Here is a 24,682-nt window from a genome sequence, read left to right on the forward strand (position 1 = left end):
CTTCTGTTTTCCTGATATGGGATGGTAGTTTTCAAAAGGTTCCAGACTCAGCCCCAAACATTTCCAGATAGATCTGAGAAATATTTTGGTCTGAAATCCTTCGGAGAAAATGCCTGTAATTGCAGAGGTTATTAGGCATGATGAGATGATAGTTTGGCAGCTTTTGTTGCAGAGTTTTTTTTTTTTAAAAAAATGCCTCTAGCTGTGCAGCAAAAGTGCAGGGATTCACAAAGCAGAATGGCTTCAAGTTCCCCAGAGTAAACCACCTCTTTTTCTCATTATAGTCTCAATAACTCACTCTGAGAAATTGATAGTAGAAATAATAAAAGGGTTCATTTGCTTACAGTAAACAGATGACAGCAAGTTAAAAACACAATTGCTTTGAACAACAGGCCTCAACAGTCCACAGCCTGCTTCAACAGAGAAGAGAGAGGGAGAAATAAGAACAGAAGGCGGGACCCAACCCAAATCAGAGGCAGGGAAGGAACGACCAGCCAATGTCAGACAAATCGACAGGCACCCCAGAAAGGTTCATGACAGAACAAGGATAACACAGACGTTGGACAATGTGCTGAAAAGTACTGATCCTGCCCTTCAGTCATTTTTACTGAGGTAAGCCACTAACAAAGGACTCTTCTGCATCTCTTCTGGTGTGAAACCATACCAAAGCTTTGTAAGATTCCTTCCCTGACCCAGTCTCTCCAACTTCTCATTTCTGTGTTGGAGCCAAAACAAACAGGAGTGAGCAAAAATCAGGAGGTGCTAAAATCTTTGTTGCTATTACCCACAGTGGCTAAGGTGGGGTGAGTTGGTGGGATATTCCCTAATCCTTGACTTCTGTAAGAGGGAGACAGTGAGAACCAAATTTGCTGGTCTTCTGTCTGTGACTCAGTTCGCAACAAAGCTCTTTTGGACCAGAGTTGTTTACCAGATTATTATTTGTAGTTTTAGCCAGTAGATTACTAGGTAATTAACTAAAATCAAATGCAAAATGGCTTGGAAACTTTGAGCAAGATGAAATCATTAGTGACAGGATTAAAGGGCAGAACTGCTTGCACTCAGAATCAGGAAATCATTGCTTGTCCTGGGGCTGGCCTCCATTATGGGAGTTGTAGTTCAAATGGCAATTTTTTGAGTTTATATTTTAATTGCATTTAAATTGTTGTGACTTTTTATTGTACAGTGGTGCCTCACTTAACGAGTGCACCACATAATGACGAAATCGCATAGCGATCCGTTTTTTCGGATCGCAAATGCGATCGCTTAACGTTTTTCTTATGGGGCACAATTCACTTTGCGAAGACCGGTAAGCATTTCGCTTACCGAGCTTCACAAAACGAAGCCCCGACAATCAGCTGTTTGGCGGCCAAAATGGCCGCCGGAAGCCCGGAAATGGCCCAAAATGGCCGCGCGCAGCGTTTTCGCGCCCTCGTTAAGCGAGGCGAGGGCGCGAAAATGGCTACCGGCCATTAGAAAGCTTCGTTGAACGGTGAGTATTTGGCTCATTTGGAACGCATTAAACCATGTTTAATGCGTTCCAATTGAAATCCCTGCCCCGTTCAACGATGCTTCAGCATAGCGAAGGTTAATCCGGAACGGATTAACCTCGCTATGCGAGGCACCACTGTATTTTAAATGTTGTAAGCCGCCCAGAGACCTTTGGGTAGTGTGGGCGGCATATAAACGAACGAACGAACAAACAAACAAACGAACGAACAAACAAACAAACAAACAAACAAACAAATAAATAAAGTCTCCTAGAATGAACAGTGTCTCTCTCTTGGTGATTTTTTAATAACAGCTGCCAAATCGTCATAGAATTTCTCTTTGACTTCTGTTGTAGACGACAGTATTGGTGCATATGCACTAAGAAGGGTGACCAGTCCCGCTGATGAATGGAGCTGCAGAGACAGGATTCTTTCACTCCCCACAGTAGGTGGAACAATGGATCTCAGCACAGTATTTCTGACTGCAAAACCAACACCATATTCCCTGGTCTCATTTAATGGTTTTCCCTGCCAGAAGAATGAGAAGTTTTTTTCTTTGACAGATCCTGTGTCTGGCAATCTTGTCTCTTGCAGGGCAGCAATGTACATCTGCAACCTACTCCGTTCCGTGTCGATGACAGCTGTCTTGTGCACATTGGCTATTTCCTGCAGGTCGTCAGAAAGGCCAGGGGTCATTGTCCAAACATTCCAGGTGCACAACTTTAGGGCGGAAGTTTTCTTATGATTGTTGAATGGTGCAGGGTTATCGATCTGCTTGTTGGCTTTCACCCTAAACCCCATGGTGAGGCAGCACCTTACTGGCTGAGGACTGTCCAGCTTAAGGCAGGAGGTAGCCACCTATTGAGGTGCAATGCCCTCTCCCACCATTAGAAATAGCTCCTGACATCATGCTCTACACCAATCGAGCAAAGACATAACCAGTAATTGTTACTTCCCGTGTTATTTTGATGCTATATGTGTAGGTAGAGTGTCCAGAGCACGAAACCTGGGAAATACAATTATTCTATTGTATTTTATCATTTTTTGTAATCCGCCCCAAGTAGACTTTGTCTAGAGGGGTGGGGTATAAATCTAAATAAAGTAAAAGGAAAGGAAAGGAAAAATAATATGGAGGATAGGCTATTACCCAAGCAGCAAATCCCCCCTCTCCACGTCGCTGAAATAGTCCAATGGAAAGGCAAGAGCCAATACAATTGGTTCCAAGTGACATCACAGGAGTTGCCAGAATGGCACAAACTGCCTCCGGGACTCTGGCTCTGGATTTTGCCTCGAAATTAACTCCTTAAGCCTTTTCCATCAGTGGATATAGCCACCAAGCAGTGGAGGTTTGAAATTGGAGTTTTCCTTCTCCTAGATGGGCTGCCTTCTAAGGCTGACGAGCCCCACCGACCCGGGCTGCTCCCTAATAGTGCAAAGATTAGAAACACAGGCCTCCAGCTGCTGGACCTTGCCTTACAAGAGGACCACCAACTTACACTTAGAGCACTTCTACCCAGGCGCCTTGTTTGGCAAGAAAGCAAACATGCCACAGGTTTTACAAGTGCAATAGATCCTGCGCACTCCATCCTGAGTGACTGGTCAGTGGGGGAGTGGATACTACTTTTAAAAGCACTAATGAGTCCTCAGTGGATTTAAGAACAAGGTTTGATGGTATGTGTTTTTCCCCCTTTCAAATTAGAACGTGCCATTTTCCCCCTAGAATATACTACTAAGCACAGTAGGCTAAATATGAATGTCTTTAGTATATTCAGAATTTATGTAAAAGTCACTTATGGTGAGCTACAGTGAACAAGGTTTAAAGAAGTATAAGCAACACACAACTGATAATACCTGGCTGTTGGAGCCACCTAGTGAGAGTTAAAATGGATGCTACTTGTTTGTTCCTTGCTTTATATGCCACTGTGTTTTGATATGTTCTGCTGCTCCTCTCGCCTTTTAGAAAATAAATAGGCATCAGCTTCAAAAGAGATGCATAATAGAGTCTTTTATCTCATATGTAACAGATATCCCAAGGTAGCAATAGGAAACATAGTAAATCAACACAGCAAACAAATATCAGTACTTTCCACCGTATAGCGTAAAAGATTCAATTTGCAAAGTACTGTTAACATGCATTTATATGCGTTAAAGCTGCCTTTTCCTTTGTATATGAGCAGCACGTTTTTAGTTTAATAAAAACAATGGCCATTTTCTTTATTAATTAAAAAAAATGAAGTGACGGCTTCAGACCTGGTTATGAGGTGGACACAGCTCTTGGAGGATGACTTATGTTGCAAACTGGACAGAGAGTGTGTTGGTTCTGCCAGACCTTTCAGCAGCTTCCAATACCGTTGACTGTGGGATTCTTCTGAGCCATCTCTCTGGGATAGGGATAGGACTTGGAGGCACTGTCCTACAGTGGTTCTATCCTTCCTGGAAGGGACAACTCAGAAAGTGGTGCTGGGGAAATCCTATTCAACACCCCATCCTGTGGGTCCCTCAGAGTTTTGTTTAGTCCCTTATGCAATTTAACATCTACATGAAACCATTGGGAGAAGTTGTTGGAGTTTTGGGGTTCCGTTTTACCAGTATGTGGATGACGCCCAACTCTATTTCTCCTTTATTTATTTCTCTATTAATTAATTGGAAGAATAATTATTTATTTCTGTTGACACTATCAACTTCAGTGTTGCTCATTAGGAACTTGGTATAAAGAACTGTTCAGATTCATTTAAATTAACAAAATTGTTGCCATACCTTTAAATGGACATGGATTTGTTTTTGCTTCCTCACCCCTGAATTTATTGTTATAAAATTTATTTTAAACCTGCTTGAAAATCTAGTCTCAGAATGATCTGGATATCAAAAAATAAAAACCTACGGCAGACTCTGCCTGCAGCTCACAATCTAAAATAATACTAAAGATAAAAATATGGAGAAATAATTAAGACATAGAAGACCAACATAAAGAAAGATGTCCCATTTGTGAGTTTAAGACCTGTACTCTAAATTCCAGAATTGTTGTTCCGAAAGCCAACAAAATTGGGCATTCTCTCACACACAGCTGGCTAGGAGCAAAGAAAAGTACAGAGAATTTAAGGGAGAACAGGATGGGCCATTCGTAATTTATCTGAGGTAGACAGCTCAGCCATGTTCCAATTTTTACAAACATAGCCCACTTCAAAACTGACACTACAGCCTGAGACACCCTTTCAAGCTGCCGGCAGCCATCTTTTGGTGCAGGGACAGTTCTGCATTTTGAAGGGCACCTTGGCAAAGCACCTTTTGATAGAGCTAGACAAGTCCAGTTTGGTGGCCTTCTGCAGGGCTAGCTCCAATAGTAATCACAACGTTTCCCTTTTTTATGTCCCACAGTGCATTCAACGTGACATTGCTACTCAGCATTCTGGGAAACTTTAATGAAAACTGATTGCAATGCTGGCAAAAATATTCTAAGAGAGATTCAGAGAAAGATTTCAGCAGTCGGCTTGAGTCAAGAAGGGTGTGTTGGGGCCTAGAGGTGTCCAAAAGTTTCATAATAGGAATTTCTACTTTATGAGGCTACACCAACTTGAGCAGGATGAAGCCTTTCTCTGTATTACTGCCTAGCCTCTTAAGGGTGCAGTTATGCTAGTGAAACAGTTCAAATTCTGACACAAAACCCATGTGACTACTACTTGACTTTGCACAGATTTCAAAAATTTTGTGCACCCCTTTGGGACAACTTTTTATCTTCGTTTTAGATCAATCCAGGAAATGACACAGGAATTCCCTCTTCCCGTCTTTCTTGCTCTCATGCTGGCTGCCACTCACAGCCACTTGACCCCGCTGCTGCGGTGTTATTTGAAATGTTCGTTTTTATTATTTGAATTTATTTTGACATGGGATAGTGCTAGTTCAGTATTACATATAGAAACAAATAAAACATACACATGGATGCACGCCCCCCTCCCACAGTGCACACACTGATCAGTCCTGAGAGGGCTGCTTCCTGACTTCTTGCAGTCTCTTGATTCCCTTCTCTGGCATTTCTCTCTCCCTCTCCCCCTCAGTTTCTTGTAAGCAATCCACAGGCAGATACAGTGGTGCCCCGCATAGCGACGTTAATCCGTTCCAGGATTAACGTCGTTATCCAGATTCTTCGCTATGCGGAAGGGGAAAATCCATAGGAAGGCATTAAACTCTGTTTAATGCGTTCCTATTGGGGGAAAACTCAACGGTAAGCAAAGAATCCCGATCCGGCCGCCATTTTCGCCGACTCGGTACCGAGGTGCAAAAACGCTGCGGGTGGTCATTTTCCCCCAGTTGGGCGGCGCTTGCTTCAGCTGTGGACGCCTCCCCGCAGGTTGCGCCACCCAGCTGGGGGGAGAAGGTTCAGAGCCCCCGCGGTGGAAGCTTCCCCGGAGGTTGCTCTGAAGCCAGGCTTCAGAGCAATCTCCAGTTGAAGCGCCCACCATGGGCGCCCTGAACCTTCGCTGCCTTCTCCCCCCAGCTGGGCGGCGCTTGCCTCCAAGTGCCGGCGATGGATGCTTTCCCAGAGGTTGCTTTGAAGGCTGTGCCTCCCAGCTGGGCGGCGCTGCCTTCAGAGCAACCTCAGCCTCCACCGGGGCGCTCGGAAGCAAGCCCTGCCTAGCTGTGGGGCTTGCCTCCGAGCGCTGGCAGTGGATGCTTTCCCAGAGTTTGCTGTGAAGGCAGCACTGCCCCGATGGGCGGCGCTGCCTTCAGATCAACCTCAGCATCCACCTCCGGCGCTCGGAGGCAAGCCCAACCGAGCGCCGGCGGTGGACGCTTCCCTGGAGGTTGCTTTGAAGGCAGCACCACCCAGATGGGCGGCGCTGCCTTCAGAGCAACCTCAGTGCCCACCCCCAGCGCTCGGAGGCAAGCCCTACTGAGCGCCGGCGGTGGAAAAGCGATTTTTCCCCATAGGGGCCATCGGTATGAGATCGCTTTTGCGATCGCAAAATCTGCATCGGTATGCGGATTCGTCGTTAAACGGGGCACTCGTTATATGATGCACCACTGTATTCCTGTTGAGTTAAGGCAGGGTGGGGGAAAAGAAGGGAGAAAGCCTGGGAAGAGAAGAGAAGAGGTATATCTTCCCTCTCCCCACCTCCTCTTCAACTCAATTTCACATATGCTAAACCTGAATCATAAACAGGGTTTTTTGCACATGTAACTATGTCCTAAGAGACACAAAGAAATGCCTTTGTGCTTTTGCCATAGACATATACTGTATAATGGCCATTTCATTTTCTTTTTTCTAGAGTAGAGCTAAGAGAGTCATCATGTGACAGCATGAAGGTTATCCACAAGTATGTGCTACATCCTGACCACTCTTGATGGAAAAAGACCATTCTCCATAAATATGGAATGAACGTATCTGATATTTTCTCTAATATCTTTTGCTTTCATTACTTAGTAATGTCCTTCTTTGCTGTTATGTTCCATTAAGCCACTTTTTACGTATGGCTTCCCTAAAAGCTTTTCAAAGCATGTGAGATAGTCAAAGAATGATTTACCATTGTGATCACCCAGTGAGTTCCCATGACCATGTAGGGATTTGAACACAGGTCTTCTAAGCCCTAGTCCAACATTCGATAAATTACATTAGACAGTATATAAAGCTTTGTGTTAAATGATTTTGTAATGCCAGAGTTGCAATCTTATCACACCTATGTGGGGCTGGGAGCAAGCCCCAATGAACTTCATAGCACTCACTTCCATGTAGGCCACCTATAAGATTACTGTATGTTCGAAGCATTCCACTTAACTGTGGCCAGCTCTCATTTTCTTTTTCTTTCTTTCTTTTATTGCTTTGATTGCTGAGATGATGCAGTATCACCACAAGAGTGAAGCTATTTCAGGAATATTGCTTAAATGGTTTGAAAAATGAAAAGGTTGCCTAAATTAAATGCATCAGAAGTGCTATTTGAGTTAATGCAATGGAAAAGATTAGTAGAATTATTTTACTTTTTACCTGTTGTCAGAGCAGCTCCACAGTGACTGTTTATCAGGCATGATAAGGGCAGGGGAATATCAGACACAGTTATTATATTGTCCAACAAAGTGCCAGTATTCCTCAAGTGTTTATCAAGGCTCCTATTTTTCTTCATCACTGTCTTTCTCTTGCTTTGTAGTGATAACTGCATCTTTCCAACAATCAAAGCACAGGCCTTGAGGCACTGCCACATTTTATACAGTATGTTCCTTACATGTGTGATTATCTCATGTACTGTGGTTGGGTGAGTTTCATAAGCAGAAGCTGCAGAATATATTTTTTGGAGGTGATTAGTGATGACAACATAACTCTATCATAATTTCCCACAAGCCTGCACTTTCATTAACTCTTAAGGACTTGATTTTTAAAAAAATCGCTGTGCTTATTCTGGGATTTAAAATAAAAGGAAGGCAAAAACAATGTTTTATTTATGCTCAGTGGGACACTTAAACATACACACTGCACTGATGAAGCCGCAAAAAAACACTGGCATTGGCCAGTAACTGTATATTATTATTATTATTATTATTATTATTATTATTATTATTATTATTATTATTATTATTATTATTATTATTATTATTATTATTATTATTATTATTATTATTATTAATTGTATTTATACCCCACCTATCTAGTCATTTCGACCACTCTAGGTGGCTTACAACATAAAACATAACAAGTTCAAGAAAAATTTAGAACAATTAATTAATTAAATGATTTTGCAATGGAAAAAATACAAAATAAATCAAATAAAGAGAAAAAAAGGAAAGAGGACAGGATTTAACTGGAAGGGAAGGCCTGCCTATACATCCACGTTTTTAGTTGGTTCTTAAAAGTACCCAGTGAGGGTGCAGTGCGAATCTCCGGAGGTAGGTTATTCCAGAGGCGAGGAGCCACCGCCGAGAAGGCCCGGTTTCTAGTTCTTTCCTTCCGGGCCTCCCTCGGTGTCAGGCTCCTCAGCCTCACCTCCTGGCTCGCACGGGTGACACGGGTAGAGCTAGTTGGGAGTAAGCGTTCCGCCAAGTATCGAGGTCCTAAACTGTTTAGGGCTTTATATGTAAGCATTAACACTTTGAAGTCAATGCAGAAACGTGCAGCATGGCCAGAGTAGGAGAGATATGTTGATATTTTCTCATTCCAGTAAGGAGTCTGGCCACCGCATTCTGCACCACTTGAAGTTTCCGCATCAGCTTCAAAGGAAGCCCCACATAGAGCGTGTTACAGTAGTCTAATCTAAAAATTACGAAATTAGAAATTATATACATCTAACACCCATGGGCCAAAATTCTGTCACTCACTGACATAATGCAATTGGCATAATTCTCATTGTTGAATTGCCGCAAACTAAATAGTTAATGTCCCTTCACAGATTGCTGTCTTGCAGTGGCGAAGGGACTTGAGTAAGTCAGAGAAGCTATGGGCTATGCTGTGCAGGGACACCCAAGACGGACAGGTCATAGTGGAGAGTTCTGACTAAATGCGATCCACCTGGAGGAGGAACTGGCAAGCCACTCATTTCTTTGCCAAAAAAACAAACAAACTATGAACACAAACAAAGGGCTAAAAGATATGATGCTGAAAAATGAGCCCCTAAGGTCGGAAGGCATCTAACATGCTACTGAGGAAGAGCAGAAGACAAGTACAAGTAGCTCCAGAGCAAATGAAGTGGTTCAGCCAAAGCTGAAAGAACGCTCAGCTGTGGACACGCCTGGAAGTGAAAAGAAAGTCTGATGCTGTAAAGAAAAATACTGCATAGGAACCTGGAATGTAAGATCTATGAACCTTGGGAAGCTGGAGGTGGTCAAACAGGAGATGGCAAGAATAAACATTGACATCCTCGGTATCAGTGAACTAAAATGGACGGGAATGGGCAAATTCAGTTCAGAAGATTATCATATCTACTATTGTGGGCATGAAGCCCGTAGAAGGAATGGAGTAGCCCTCATAGTCAACAAAAGAGTGGGAAAAGCTCTACTGGGATACAGTCTCAAAAAAGATACAATAATTTCAATACGAATCCAAGGCAGACATTTCAACATCACAGTAATCTAAGTTTATGCACCAACCACCAATGCTGAAGAGGCTGAAATGGACCAATTCTATGAAGACTAACAACACCTTCTAGAACTGACACCAAAGAAAATTGTTCTTCTCATTATAAGGGATTAGAATGCTAAAGTAGGGAGTCAAGAGATAAAAGGAACAACAGGAAAGTTTGGCCTTGGAGTTCAAAACGAAGCAGGGCAAAGGCTAATAGAGTTTTGTCAAGAGAACAAGCTGGTCATCACAAGCACTCTTTTCCAACAACACAAGAGGCAACTCTACAAGTGGACATCACCAGATGGGCAATACTGAAATCAGGTTGATTATATTCTCTGCAGCCAAAGATAGAGAAGCTCTATACAGTGAGCAAAAACAAGACCTGGAGCTGATTGTGGCTCTGATCATCAGCTTCTTATAGCAAAACTCAAGCTTAAAGAGAAGAAAGTAGGAAAAACCACTGGGCTAGTCAGGGATAATCAAAACCAAATCCCTTAGGAATACACAGTGGAAGTGAAGAACAGTTTTAAGGAACTCGATTTGGTGGACAGAGTGCCAGAAGAACTATGGATGGAGGCTCATAACATTGTACAGGAGGCAGCAACAAAAAACATCCCAAAGAAAAGGAAATGCAAGAAAGCAAAGTGGCTGTCCAATGAGGTCTTACAAATAGCAGAGAAGAGAAAGGGAAAAAAAATGCAAGGGAGATAGGGAAAGTTACAGAAAATTGAATGCAGACTCCCAAAGAATAGCAAAGAGAGACAAGAGGGCCTTCTTAAATGAACAGTGCAAAGATATGGAGGAAATAATAGAAAGGGGGAAACCAGAGATCTGTTCAAGAAAATTGAAGATCTTAAAGGAACATTTTGTGCGAGGATGAGTAGTACATGATAAAGCCGCCTAGAGTGGTCAATCGACTAGATAGGCGGGATATAAATAAAATAAATAAATAAATAAATAAATAAACAAACAAACAAACAAACAAATAAATAAATAAATAAATAAAGGACAAAAATGGTAGGGACCTCACAGAAGCAGAAGAGATCAAGAAGAGGTGGCAAGAATACACAGAGGAATTATAGCAGAAAGATCTGGATGTCCCACACAACCCAGATAGTGTGGTTGCTGACCTTGAGCCAGACATCCTGGAGAGTGAAGTCAAGTGGGCCTTAGAAAGCCTGGCTAACAACAAGGCCAGTGGAGGTGATGGCATTCCAGCTGAACTATTTGAAATCTTAAAAGATGACGCTGTTAAGGTGCTACACTCAATATGCCAGCAAGTTTGGAAAACTCAGCAGTGGCCAGCAGATTGGAAAAGATCAGTCTACATCCCAATCCCAAAGAAGGGCTGTGGCAAAGAATGCTCCAACTACTGTACGATTGCACTCATTTCACATGCTAGCAAGGTTATGCTCAAAATCCTACAAGGTAGGCTTCAGCAGTATATGGACCGAGAACTCCCAGAAGTACAAGCTGGATTTCGAAGGGGCAGAGGAACTAGAGACCAAATTGCTAACATGTGCTGGATTATGGGGAAAGCCAGAGAGTTCCCGAAAAACATCTACTTCTGCTTCATTGACTACGCAAAAGCCTTTGACTGTGTGGACCAGGGGCAAACTATGGCAAGCTCTTAAAGAAATGGGAGCGCCTGAACAACTTATCCATCTCTTGAGAAATCTATATGTGGGACAGGAAGCAAGAGTTAGAACTGGATATGGAACAATTCATTGGTTCAAAATTTGGAAAGGAGTGCAACAAGGCTGTATATTGTCTCCCTGCTTATTTAACTTATATGCAGAATACATCATGCGAAAGGCCGGACTGGAGGAATACCAAAACAGAATTAAGATTGCTAGAAAAAATAACAACAACCTCAGATAGGCAGATAATACCACTCTGAGGGCAGAAAGTGGGGATGAATTAAAGAAGCTCTTAATGAGCGTGAAAGAGGAGAGCGCCAAAAATGGTCTGAAGCTCAACATAAACAAACCTAAGATCATGGCCACTGGTCCCATCACCACCTGGCAAATAGAAGGAAGATATGGAGGCAGTGACAGAGTTTACCTTCTTGGGTTCCATGATCACTGCAGATGGTGACAGCAACCACGAAATTAAAAGACTCCTGCTTCTTGGGAGGAAAGTGATGACAAACCTAGACAGCATCTTCAAAAGCAGAGACATCACCTTGCCGACAAAGGTCCACATAGTCAAAGCTATGGTTTTTTCCAGTAGTGATGTATGGAAGTGAGAGCTGGACCATAAAGAAGGCTGACCGCCAAAGAATTGATGCTTTTGAATTATGGTGCTGGAGGAGACTCTTGAGAGTCCTCTGGACTGCAAGGAGAACAAACCTATCCATTTTGCAGGAAATCAACCCTGAGTGCTCACTGGAAGGACAGATCCTGAAGCTGAGGCTCTAATAATTTGGCCATCTAATGAGAAGAGAAGACTCCCTGGAAAAGACCCTGATTTTGGGAAAGTGTGAAGGGAAGAGGAGAAGGGGATGGCAGAGGACGAGATGGTTGGACAGTGTCATTATAGCTACCAACATGAATTTAACCCAACTCTGGGAGGCAGTGGAAGACAGAACGGCCTGGCGTGTTCAGGTCCATGGGGTCATGAACAGTCGGACACAACTAAAACGACTAAGTAACAACAAAGTAGTCAATGTAGGCATTTGCTCTTGCAAATAGAATCATGTGACTTGGTATGCAATAGCAAACATCTTCATTTATTTCTTAACCTACAGCAATTCACCAGGAAGATTTATACCAGTTCTGTTAGGTGAGCACAACAACTCTATATGATTTAGGCTATTGCTTCAAAGAGGACGAAATTTGATAACTACCAAATAATGGACAGAAACAAAGTATTCTGAACCAAAGATGGCATAGACACGCCTTTGTCTAGAATAGATCTAACTCAACACTGAAGGAAGCAGTTTCTAGTTCCTTTTTATTTCATGCAGCTACCATTATATTTACATGTGTTTGCTACAATTCTTGTAAAGCAATAAAAGAATTGTGACATTGCATTCTGCTTCTACAGCATCATAAATGAAAATTGCCAATATTTGTTCCTAGAGGACATTCGGACTTTTTATTTCATTTGCTAATCCATCTATTATTTGCAGCTATTTTAGGACAGTTTCATTTCCCATAAAGCAATCTGACCCTTGAACTCAATTGCCAGCAAAATAACCAAATCCACAATTTAACAGCCCAAGTAAAAATTGAATCATATCTTGCAATTGAGGCAATTGGCAGTGCAGTCCTGTGGGTCTTCTACTATCATCTTCTCTCTCTGACTGATTCTCTTTGGAAAGCTATGATGGCATTCATTGCTCACTTTTGGGGGAATAAGCAACACTGAGCTTAAAATAAGCACAGAATAAATTAATGAATGCCAGCCTCCATCTCGCTCACTCTTTGTGGATATTTGTTTGTGTGTCCATTTGTGTATGAATATGCACTTCTGTTTCTGTCTCACCCTGGCTCTGTCCACCACTGGATGCTGTCCCTTTCCCTCTACCTATAACAATAAGCACTAACCACCATTAGCAAGGCCTGCCAAGAATTTGGACTAACAATTAGCCTGAAGAAAACACAAGTCATGGGCCAGGGGGTGGACTCACCTCCCTCTATTACCATCTCTACACAAGAATTGGAAGTTGTTCATGACTTTGTGTACCTTGGCTCAACGATCTCTGACACACTCTCTCTAGATGTCGAGCTGGATAAATGCATTGGCAAAGCAGCTACCATGTTCTCTAGACTCACAAAGAGAGTATGGCTCAATAAGAAGCTGACGACATATACCAAGATCCAGCTCTATAGAGCCTGTGTCCTGAGCACACTCCTGTACTGCAGCGGGTCCTGGACCCTTTGTGCATGGCAGGAGAGGAAGCTGAACACCTTCCATATGCCTCCGAGGGATTTTTGGTATCACCTGGCAGGACAACATTCCAAATAGAGTAGTCCTAGAATGAGCTAGAATTTTTAGCATGTATACATTACTGAAACAGCGACATCTATGTTGGCTTGGGCACGTCGAGAGAATGGCTGATGGTCAGATTCCAAAGGATCTCCTGTATGGAGAATTAGTGCAGGGAAATCACCCCAGAGGGAGACCACAGCTGGATCTGTCTTCAGTGTGGAAGGGATTGTCACTCTCAAATCAGACTTCTCAGCCACACTAGATGCTGTTCCAAGTCATCCATACAGAGCACATTACCATAGTCTTTTGAGACTGAAGGATGCCTAACTAAACCACTATGGTCCAAAACTGAGCACTGGGGGCTGTTTACTCCTTTCCATGTGAATTCACCAGTGTCAGCTGAAGGAAATCACTAGAAACAGGTGTAAGACAGCAAAGGCAAAGTGCACAAGAGTAAGAAGGATCAAAATGTGATATATAAAGCACATTTTGTCTCAAAGGCAAAAAAATTCCCCAAAGACTCACAATTGACATCATTAAAGAATCTGAAAGATAAAAGAGAACACATGAATTCAGAAGGAAGAAATGTTACCGCGAACCCACGAGAATCCAGCAGAGTAATGTTTTCAGGTCCTGATGGCAAAATTCAGGCCCTGGAGGCAGGCAGGCAGTGCAGCATGGCCTCTCCCAATTTGAAGAGACCCTTGTCCAGCAGGCCAGGGCAAAGAGGCAGTCCCGAAAGGAGCAAAATCAGGGAACTGGACAGGGGACAGATTGTATTTTTAGTCATTGTGGAAGGGATTGTCACTCTCGAATTGGCCTTCTCAGCCACACTAGATGGTGTTCCAAGTCAGAGCACATTACCATACAGAGCACATTACCATACCAATACAGAACACATTACCATAGTCTCTTGAGACTGAAGGATGCCAAACATGGCAAAATAACTCATGCAGACATGTTCAGCTTCCTCCAGCACGACACGTGTATTTACAGCATATACAAATATACAAAGTGGCAGCACGACAGCATGGAATCATCAAAGTGAAGGGTGGTACATCTTCTCTGTACATTTCATTTATACAGTGGTAACCCACATTACGAGAATGCCGCATGACAACAAAATTGCTTGACAATGACTTTTTTGCGATCGCTATAGCGATCACAAAATGATGGTTCCTATGGGATTTTTTCACTTTACGTTGATTAGGTCCCTGCTTCACGAACTGTTTGTTTGCAAAACGATGATTTTTCCAGCTCAGCAAAATGGCTTCCCTTCGCAAAATGGCTGGCTTCCCTTTGCAAAATGGCCATTTTCTGGACAGAAGCTTCGCAAAATAGCGATTTTAAACAGCTGATCGGTGGTTCTCTATGGGCGATCTTCGCTGGACGATGATGTATTTCCCCATGGGAACGCATATACTTACAATGACAATAAATTATTATTATTATTATTATTATTAACTGGTTTTCAATGCATTCCAATGACGGGTTTTTTTCACATGACGATGATTTCGCTGTACAGCGATTTTGACAGAACATATTATCGTCGTCATGCGGGGCACCACTGTATACACTTAAGCATCTGCCCTTGCCCAATCAGAGCAGGTGTTGCATCATCCAGGCACCACCTCTCAAGAGTCACTGTGACTCAGTATTTTACACACCTGGATATCATGGCAGCTCATTATTGCTTCTGTTCTGTTCTGTTCTGTTCAGGCCTGTAAATTTTTAATACCCTGACACCAAATAATATAGCTGTTCTTTTATACATCTCAACATGCTATCACAATCAGATTGTCAAATATTTCAATTTCAGAACTTTCTTCAAATGGTATGGGGGTACCTTCTTTTTCAGTGTACTTGTTCTAAATTTCTGGTTACCCATAAAAACTGCTCTGGGAGAAAAGGGCATATCCTTATGAGAGATTTACATCAACAAACATTGTAGGTGTGTTGTTGAGAATTCAGGTGGATGTATCACACTAGATTTATATGAGCAGATTAGGCGTTACTGTTCCTTTTGGGGTGGGAGGCGTTGACAAATGTCTTTCATAGAAAACTACATCACTAGGTGAGGTTATTAAAGAACATGTTCAGACTGATGGAAGTGACTAGGTGCAATTCAGCTTGCAATGAAGAAGATGCATGTCCTTGTTTGAAGAAAAGCAGATAGACCTCCTCAGGTTTCCTAGATTGTCCAGTACCTGCTCTGATATATGCTGACCCTCCTTCACCCTCGATGTCACTACCTTTCCTTCTCATATTTTTTTCTGGACCTTGTCTGGGACAGAGCAAAGAAGCCATCTTGCCTTTGTTCTCAAACAGTGAGAGGGCAGCCATAGGTCCCTGCATTCCCATCTCAGTTTGCTGCAATTAGGATTTCCGTCATCTTTCCTTTCACAATATACTTCTCTAATAGATACTAATTTTCTTATTTTCTTAGATTAAGTAGTGGCAAAGCTATTGCTTCTCCAAGACAGCCATGTGTTCTGCTGAGCTGAATCCTTAAATTATTCTCTATGCTGCTTGCTGTGATAGCAAAGACAACAGTGCTACAACTCGCCAGAAGAACTTGCTACAAAGTGTTCCTAAATGGTATTTACTAACTTCTCTTATGAAGTATCTGATTTCTATCTTATAGTTATTTGTCACAGTTCTAACAGTGTTCAAATGCCACCTGCACCATTATCAATGGGAGGTTTTGCTCCTGGACACATAAACTTAAGGTGTTCACATTCATTGTGTACATGGTATTTTCCACAAACTCGTGCAATTCTCATGTTCTCCTTTATATTATTTCTACAGAAACAAGGGAACGAAAAATCACAGAACTCAGTATTACAGTAGGTTTGGAACAGGTAGGGACCTTTCATCTACCTGCTGCAAAATACTGTATACAGTAATTTAATGCTCTTGTATAGTTTAGTGATGACTGATTAAAATAGTAATGATAATACTGAGGTACAGTGGTGCCTTGACTTACGAACGTCCCAACCTACAAACATTTAGAGTTACGAACAGCTCCGTTCACAAAATTTTGCTTTGACTTACTAACGGAGCATCAACTTACAAACAAAATATGCAGGGAAGGTGGGAAATTTGAACTTTCAGTTAACCATTGGCCAGCGAAGAGGCTGCTTGTCTGCTACCTTGCTCGCCCCAGCGGTTAGAGAGTGTGGATACGGAGAGACTTCAGACTGCCTACTGCCTGGTACTACCTGGTACTGTACTGTACAGACTGTATATATATATTTACTGTACAGGGGTTCTGCAGCTTGGGGTTGGGCTAAGTGACTTAGGTGGGGGTTATGTTTCTGTGTTGGCTGTTGGTTTTAAAATCAGAAAACTGTTTGCAAAGGTCTGTCTGGCTGTTGGACTCTAAAGCTAAGTGATCTTTCTTTTGTTTTAAAAGGTGCCTGGTTTGGTTTAAAATGTATTTTGTTTAAAAGTTGCTTGATTTGTTTCAAAATGTATTTTGTCTAAAAGTTGCTTGGTTTAAAATGTGTTGTTTTAAAATGTGTGGGTTTAGCATGTGTGGGTTTAAAATGTGTTTTAGACTCCAAACTCTCCCCCCCCCATAGTCTTCTCTCTTTTTGTGCTTAAAAGTACAAACCTTTGTCTGAGGGGTCTGTGTGCCCCGGTGTAGACCTTCTTTCTTTCTTTCTTTCTTTCTTTCTTTCTTTCTTTCTTTCTTTCTTTCTTTCTTTCTTTCTTTCTTTCTTTCTTTCTTTCTTTCTTTCTCTCTCTCTCTCTCTCTCTCTCTCTTTCTCTCTCTCTAAGTTCATCTTAGGTTAAAAGAAGAAAAATTCTCCCCCCAGTGGTAGAGGACGGATTAATCGGTTTTGCATTAGTTCCTATGGGAACTAATGCTTCGACTTACATGACTTACAACCGGTGCCTCTACATACAGCCAAAAACCAGCCGGAATGGATTAATTGGGTTTCAATGCATTCCTATGGGAAATGCTGATTTGACTTACGAATGTTTTGACTTATGAACATCTTCTGGGACGGATTAAGTTCGTAAGTTAGGGCACCACTGTATTTCAGTCCCCAGAGGCAGCTATGACAACTTATAGAGCAAGTGTTCTCTCCATTGTCCCAAAGTTCTTGTCCTGATCTAATGGTGTCTTTTTCACAATTCCATACTTTCCCCAAAAATACTTCAAAAAGATAATGCTCCATTGCTTCATTCCACAGCTAATGAGATCTTAATTTACAATGGAATTCATTTTCAAATTGGCATCTCTATTATATCTTTTTGTTCAAATGTGTATTCTACATCGTTAATTTTGAAATGTAATCCACTTCTTACTAATCATTTCTATGGAACGAAAACATTGTCCCCAATGTGCATAGGCAATGAATGGTGCAATAAATTGTGCGTCCTTGAAGGGAAGCCAAGCTGTAACTAATTGTAATATATTACACAATCCAGTATCTTTATTGCTTGTGGAATGTGTGTGTGTTGAGGTGTGAGCATTAACTCTAAGCTCATTGCAAAAAGAAGGAATGAGTAAGAATTCTTTTTTTTTTAATGTAGGGTTTTTCCTTGTAGGAATTTTACAATGGACAAAAGAACTGAGTTAATTTCCAAATTCTGCATTAAAAACATTCAAAAAATGTGCTTTATGACTACATAAAAATGAAAATGAAACTGCAGCTGGTGTCCGCTTTATATGCAAATACTATTTTATGGTACTGGAAAAAAGACCTCATAAATTGCACTCTGGAATATAGTTGGTTAGAAGTTAGCCTTGAAAAAATCATAGCTCTACATGAAAATGAATGACTACAGACCAAGAAATCATTACACCCATAAAATGCAAAAAAAAAGCTAGAACACATCATTTATGTAATGAGATGTACATACTACAGATGTAAGAGTACTGCACACTTTAGGGAGCAATTTCATATCTAGCTGGAACTCTGATGATGATGGGCCATGAGGGAAGAAGAAAGAAGAATGAAATGAGGGAGATCCTTGGGCTCAGGCTACCTGAAGGACTGTATCTCCCTATATGCACCTTCTCGGCAATTAAGATCAGCATAGTAAACCCTCATCATGGTCCCAATGCCACCACAAGCACAGCTGATGGGGACATAGGAGAGGGCCTTTTCTGTGGCAGCTCCTAGGCCATGGAATGCTCTCCCTCGGAAGGTCAAGAATGGCCCCTTCCCTGTTATCCTTCCGAAAAAAGCTACAGACCCATCTCTTCAGGTAGGCTTTTAACAATTATAATTGAATCCCTGAACCCCATTTCAGCAAATAATTTTAATCTTTTCCATGTTTTAATCTTTTAATTTAATTTTTAAATCGTATATTGTTTAATTTATCTTTTAATATTTAACTTATTGTGTTTTTAAATTGTGTGAATTTTTTAATGCTGTGAGCTACTTTGAATCCCTTGTTGGGAGAAATGTGGCATATAGATAAAACTAATAATAATAATAATAATGGAGAGAAGGAGAAGGAGAGTGGAGCAATCAAGCTGAAGACAGAAGGCAGCACCTGAACATGAAATAACACCTCCCTAAGTTGAAAGTCATGAAGGGATCTCTTGGAGGACACTGGCTGGGGATCTTCAGCCTTACTGTACACACAGACATTGATACAAGAAACTTGAGGCAATAATTATGATTACATGTATGTGTGCTCATACTGACACAAAAGAGGGTAGGAAAGCAGAAGAAAGTTGGTGGTACATTTGGGAGGTCTCCGATGAGTAGGAGCAGGGAGGAACTACAGAACACAGAAGCACAAAAACTATAAATAATAATAATTATGAAGATTAAGAATTACAAGAGAAAGCCTACAGTGTGAGAGATCTAGACTGCGAGTGGCATATGGTGGCAGCTAGTTTGATCCTGAATAAAATAAAACATAAAATAAAGTATAATAAAAAAGAGAATTATAACAAGCAGACACTTAAGGCAGAAGTGAACCTCAGTTACTCATACACCAAGAGACCTTGCCCTGCAAAGGTCTTGAAAGAATATCTTGGTATGTACTTTCCCTAGCCTGGCTCATAATTTGTCCAGGCCAAGTGCTCCTCTCCCCATAAAATTTCAGTTTGTCCATGTACCAAGGGCTGCACTCACAGTCATTGTTCTCCAGTCCAGCACATCTGGGACCTGCTGTTTTAGGACTGGCACTGCTACATTGGCAGCTGAGCTCTATCTCCTACCCATACACATCATGGCTATAGGGTGGTGGAAATCCTTAGTGTATAAAGTGTACCTACAGTCAAGCACACTAGCTCACAATTAATATTTTATGTTTAGTTTTAGCCAGTGTCAAGACAGTGTGGATTTGTGAACACAATATTATACATTGGGTCAGAGAGTACAGCGGCATGATGTGATGGAATACCAGATGGTATTATTCTCAGATGTTTCTATTCTTTTTAATATAAACTCTCTTCCCCTGGATAACTACATTGATTTTAGTTAATTTTACATACCTTAAATTTAGGCATAGATCATCATCCTAGTATATAGTAAAATTCAGAATGTATCTACATGCAAAGTGTCTGCTTTACAGTGTCCTCACACTGACTCCATCTTCCGTCCTCTGTGGTAGAAGAGTTTAGGGTAGGAGAATATGGGTAAAAGAGTCTTATGTGGAACCATCAATGTATGAAACAAAGGCATATTATAATCTGGCTTAATGATGGACATGAAGCTGGAATAGATAAATATATCATTAAACGTAGTAAATTTTTATTACAGAAAGAGTTAAGAATATTTGATTATGTGCTATCAAGTAATTTCTGTCTTGTGATGGCTTTTTGAAATAGTTGCTTCCAAAAGGTCCTATTCTTGAAAGTTCTGCAAACTAAAGGCTTATTTTATTGAGTCAATCTGAGGCTATGTCTTCCTCTTTTCCTATTGCCTCCTACTTTTCTTAGCATGACTGTCTTTTCCAGCCAGTCTTGTCTTTTAATGGCATATATCCCAAGGTTCTCTTCCAAGTCTCAATCTCAGACTGTGAACTGATTGGCATAAAACTTGAAAATTCTTTTCAAAATCTTCTGAAAAGATAATGTGAAAATGTTACATTAAACAAGTTTCGTGTGTAGAAGGTTGCTTTGGTCAACAGACTTTTGCATTATTCTAATAATGCTCCTTTAATTAAAAAAACATTTTAAGCTGCTACAAGGTAATATACAACCTTAATTTGCTTCTCTATTTCCTTAATACAAAGTCTACTATCTACAGAATTTCTAACTTTGCTCTGCCATTTCAAAAAAATTATTTTGAGACTCAAGTGGGTTGCTATCTTGAATTTAGAGTTCAGACAGCAGTAAAATCAATATTCCTTTCCTTTCAAACAAATACTATTATACTAAGATTCTCTGATTCTTAAGATTCTGTTAGGACTTGAAGTGACAAAACCAATTGCCAGCATATTATTGCCAGCAATGGCAATAATATGCCAGCTAACATATTATTGGTCAGTATAACAGTCTTTTGGTGAAACTAGAACAGGCCATTAATACATAGTCCTGGCTATGTTTGCATCAGAATGTGGAGACAGAAGCCATGGAGACATATTGTTTTTAATTGCCACACTTTAGGCACATTTAAGTGTCAGAGGTAGTTTATGGAAGATACAGTGAAGCTTTTATCAAGCTGCATTTTTCAAGCTTTGGGATACACTTGTGTCCAGTAAGGATCATCTTGCTGGTGGAAGGAGAAATTAGGCTGCTTCTCTAAACCAATCTTCTTTCTCCTGGGCTGCTCTCATTCTCCATTGCCACCACAACAAGCTCAGTTACCCAACTCACACTTAACAGCAGATCTGAAATGGTCTGCAAGAGGGAGGGGCATCACTGAAAACTGTCTCCTTCCCTCTTCTGAAAGGGAACAGTGCCTTTTATCTGTGGAGTGACTGGATAAAAACCTCAGCACCCTTTTTCATTTTCTGTATTGTTTTGTGTTTTGCCCATGGGTGATTGATTAGGCATCCTTCAGTCTCGAGAGACTATGGTAACGTACTCTGTATGGAGGACTTGGAACAGCATCTAGTGTGGCTGAGAAGGCCAATTCGAGAGTGACCATCCCTTCCACACTGAAGACAAATACAGTCTGTCTGCTGTCCATCTCCCTGATTTTGCTGCTTTTGGGACTGCCTCTTTGCCTCGGCCTGCTGGACAAGGGTCTCTTCAAATTGGGAGAGTGTGTGATGCACCACCTGCCTCCAGGCTGAATGCTTAGATGTGAGGGTTTCCCATCTGTTGAGGTCCATTCCTAAGGCCTTCAGATCCCACTTGCAGATATCCTTGTATTGCAAGTGTGGTCTCTCTCTGGGGCGATTTCGCTGCACTAATTCTCCATACAGGAGATCTTTTGGAATCCAATGTCAAAGGGATCTGATGCTGATCCATCAAAAACTACGGTGCTCTTCATTCCTTCATGAAAGGACCTGATGATGTTAAGGAGTCGAGGTGGACATCCAGTCTTGGAAAGTATTTTAAAAAGGCCATCCCTGCTAACTAAATCAAAGGCCTTTGTGAGATCTATGAAGGACACAAAGAGTGGCTGTCGTTGTTCCCTACATTTCTCCTGCAACTGTTTGAGGGAGAATACCATGTCAGTGGTGGATCTATTAGCTTGAAATCTACACTGTGATTCTGGATAGACTCTGTCTGCAAGGACCTGGAGTCTCTTCAGCACAACATGGGCAAGCAGCTTCTCTACAATGCTGAGAAGACAGATGCCACGATAGTTATTGCAGTTGCCCTGTCTCCTTTGTTCTTATACAGTGTGGCAATGTTTGCATCCTTCATGTCCTGTGATACTCCACCTTCCCACCTGCAAAGGGAAGGAGGAGTACCATAGGACATGAAGGATGCAAACATCTCACAAAGGATGCCCATGGGTGTGAAACAGATTTTTATGTCTAACCCATTCAGCTTTATTCCTACTTTATGATCTAAAGTTCCTACTTTATGATCCGGCAGTCAGATCCAGAGCAGCTGCTGCCACCTCTTTCATTTCGAAGACTTCTCAACATGGTCGAGAAGAAGAGGTGCCGTCAATATTCAACAGAATACCTAAAATTGGGATTCATTCCATCTCATTCCAATGTACAGGTTCCGTTTTGTCTTCTTTGTGAGAAATCTTTTTCAAATGAAGCAATGAAGCCTTCCCGACTAAAAGACTATTTGGTAAAAAAATTCATTCGGATAAAGTCGACAACCCGGTATTGTTTTTCCAAGCCCAAGTTTGAGGGTCGCAGCACTGTTGAGAAGTTATTTGGAAAATCGTCACTCAACGCCGACAAGGAGCTCATTTGTTCCTATGAAACATCTTTGTTGATAGCAAAATGTGGGAAACCTCACACTATCGGAGAAATGCTGATTTTACCAGCAGTGAAACAGATTTTTGCCACCATGTTGGGGTCCAGTGCAAGCACCGTCACACAATCAGTTCCTCTGAGCAATGACACCATGTCAAAAAGAATTGATGAAATGGCTGCTGATGTGGAAGAAAGGCTTATTGACACCTTGAAAAGTACAGAATTCATGATGCAGATTGATGAGTCAACAATTCGTGAAAATGAAGCCTTATTATTGGCTTATGTCCATTTCATCAACGGAAATGAAGAGATTGGGGAAGAACTGTTATTTGCTCAAAATTTAGCCACCGACACAAAAGGTGCTTCAATATTTGAAAAGGTTGAAGGGTTTTTTTAATGAGAAAAAATTTCTTTGACAAACGTTGTGGCATGTGCAACCGATGGAGCTGCATCCGTGGTTGGACAATATCATGGATTTCAAGCTCATCTAAAATCTGAAAGTGCCCACTTGGTGCTAAATCCTTTCACCACAGACTTTGCACAACTTCATCCCAAACTGCAAGAGCCACTGACAGATCTGAAACATGACTGTGAAGCCCAATCACATTTTCAGAGTTACAGCTACAAAGCTTTTTGGGTGAAAATAAGGAACACTTACCCAATATTGTGGGAGGAGGTTAAGTTGCTTATTTTAGCCTCGCCTTCCACTTAGTGGAGAAGGGGCTTCAGCGCCGCCCAACAGATGCTTTCTAAGTCAAGGAAAATGTTGAAGATCATTGACTGCAGCGATTTAAGAATGAGATTAACAAAAATGGTTCCAAACATCAAGAAATTGGCATCAGCTCACCAACCACAAGGCAGCCATTGATGCTTTTTTTTGCTTTTTGTGTACATATATTTTCTTCATTAATAATTGTCTCAGCTCTTATTGTTGTATTTGCTTGCATTGGATTTTACGTTCCAGTTTGAGTTCTCGGCTTCATTTTTGAATTCTTGTTGTGTTCTGAAAACATTTTGTGTGTCTCTTTGTATTGTACTTTTTAAACGTGCACTCCAGTGAGATATTATATTTTGGTTTCTCGGTTTTATGGTTTCGATTTTTTTTGTGCTCTTCGTGTAAACTTTTTGTGTATATATATATTGTCACTGATTTTTGCTGCTTTCCTTCTGTAAAATTTTTCTTTGTGTCTTTTTAACCCTTTTTATAGTGTGCATGAATATATATTTTCCTCGAATCTTAATTAATTACAGTTTTTGTCTTGAAACTTTTAGTTCCTGCATTGTGGTTTGTTTTTATGCCCTTTTTATATTTCTTTTTGCGTCTTAAAATTCACTTGTAACTAAATCATTAAATGTTACTGGGTTTTTTTTCGGGCATTTCGTTTTCTTGCAATTGAATTTTATATTCAGGGGTCATTGGATTTAAGTGTCTTGAATGAATGAATGAATGAATGAATGAGTTATTGCAGCGGGGAGGGGGGCAATGATAACTTCCTGAATGGCTCAAGGGGGCGTTTCTTTCAAAAAGTTAAGAACCACTGCTCTGGGATTATGTAAATCACCCAAGACTATACTATTTCTGAGATAACTGCGCCCAAATTTCCTGGGTGGCCGCATGCAATGGAGATGTAGCTTTAAGGGCTGTGCAGAAGAGGAAATTTCAGCACGTGTACCTCTCCGTGTAAACCACAGGGGTTGACATTTCTTCTTCCGCCCTACTAGTAAACGTACACGAACCATCTCACCAAACCAGTCCAACCTGCACTCATACAAGGAACAGATTTTGTTCCCTCGTTCTTTGAACTGAGGGAAACGTATCGAGACGAGGCCGGGATTTTTTCGTTCCCGAACTCCCGCGCTCACTCCAGGAGCTCGTACACTAGAAGGCAAGCGGGAGGCCGCCTCGTCACAG

General features: G+C 41.3%; 1 protein-coding gene and 1 long non-coding RNA gene across 2 annotated transcripts; both read left to right on the forward strand.

Annotated features, from left to right (window-relative positions):
• Positions 1–274: 274 nt before the first annotated feature.
• On the forward strand, positions 275–19,360 carry LOC144588185 (uncharacterized). Its single transcript, XR_013543574.1, has 2 exons — positions 275–612; positions 15,911–19,360. It is a non-coding gene; the product is annotated as an uncharacterized LOC144588185 (long non-coding RNA).
• Positions 19,361–21,421: 2,061 nt separating this feature from the next.
• LOC110077680 (SCAN domain-containing protein 3-like) lies at positions 21,422–24,273 on the forward strand. The gene is given in 1 exon segment (XM_020791010.3): positions 21,422–24,273. A coding segment is annotated over 1 exon segment (1,062 nt). The 5' UTR covers positions 21,422–22,420; the 3' UTR covers positions 23,483–24,273.
• Positions 24,274–24,682: the final 409 nt, after the last annotated feature.

This window comes from Pogona vitticeps, chromosome 3 (assembly GCF_051106095.1).
Source record: "Pogona vitticeps strain Pit_001003342236 chromosome 3, PviZW2.1, whole genome shotgun sequence".
Taxonomy (NCBI): Eukaryota; Metazoa; Chordata; class Lepidosauria; order Squamata; family Agamidae; genus Pogona; species Pogona vitticeps.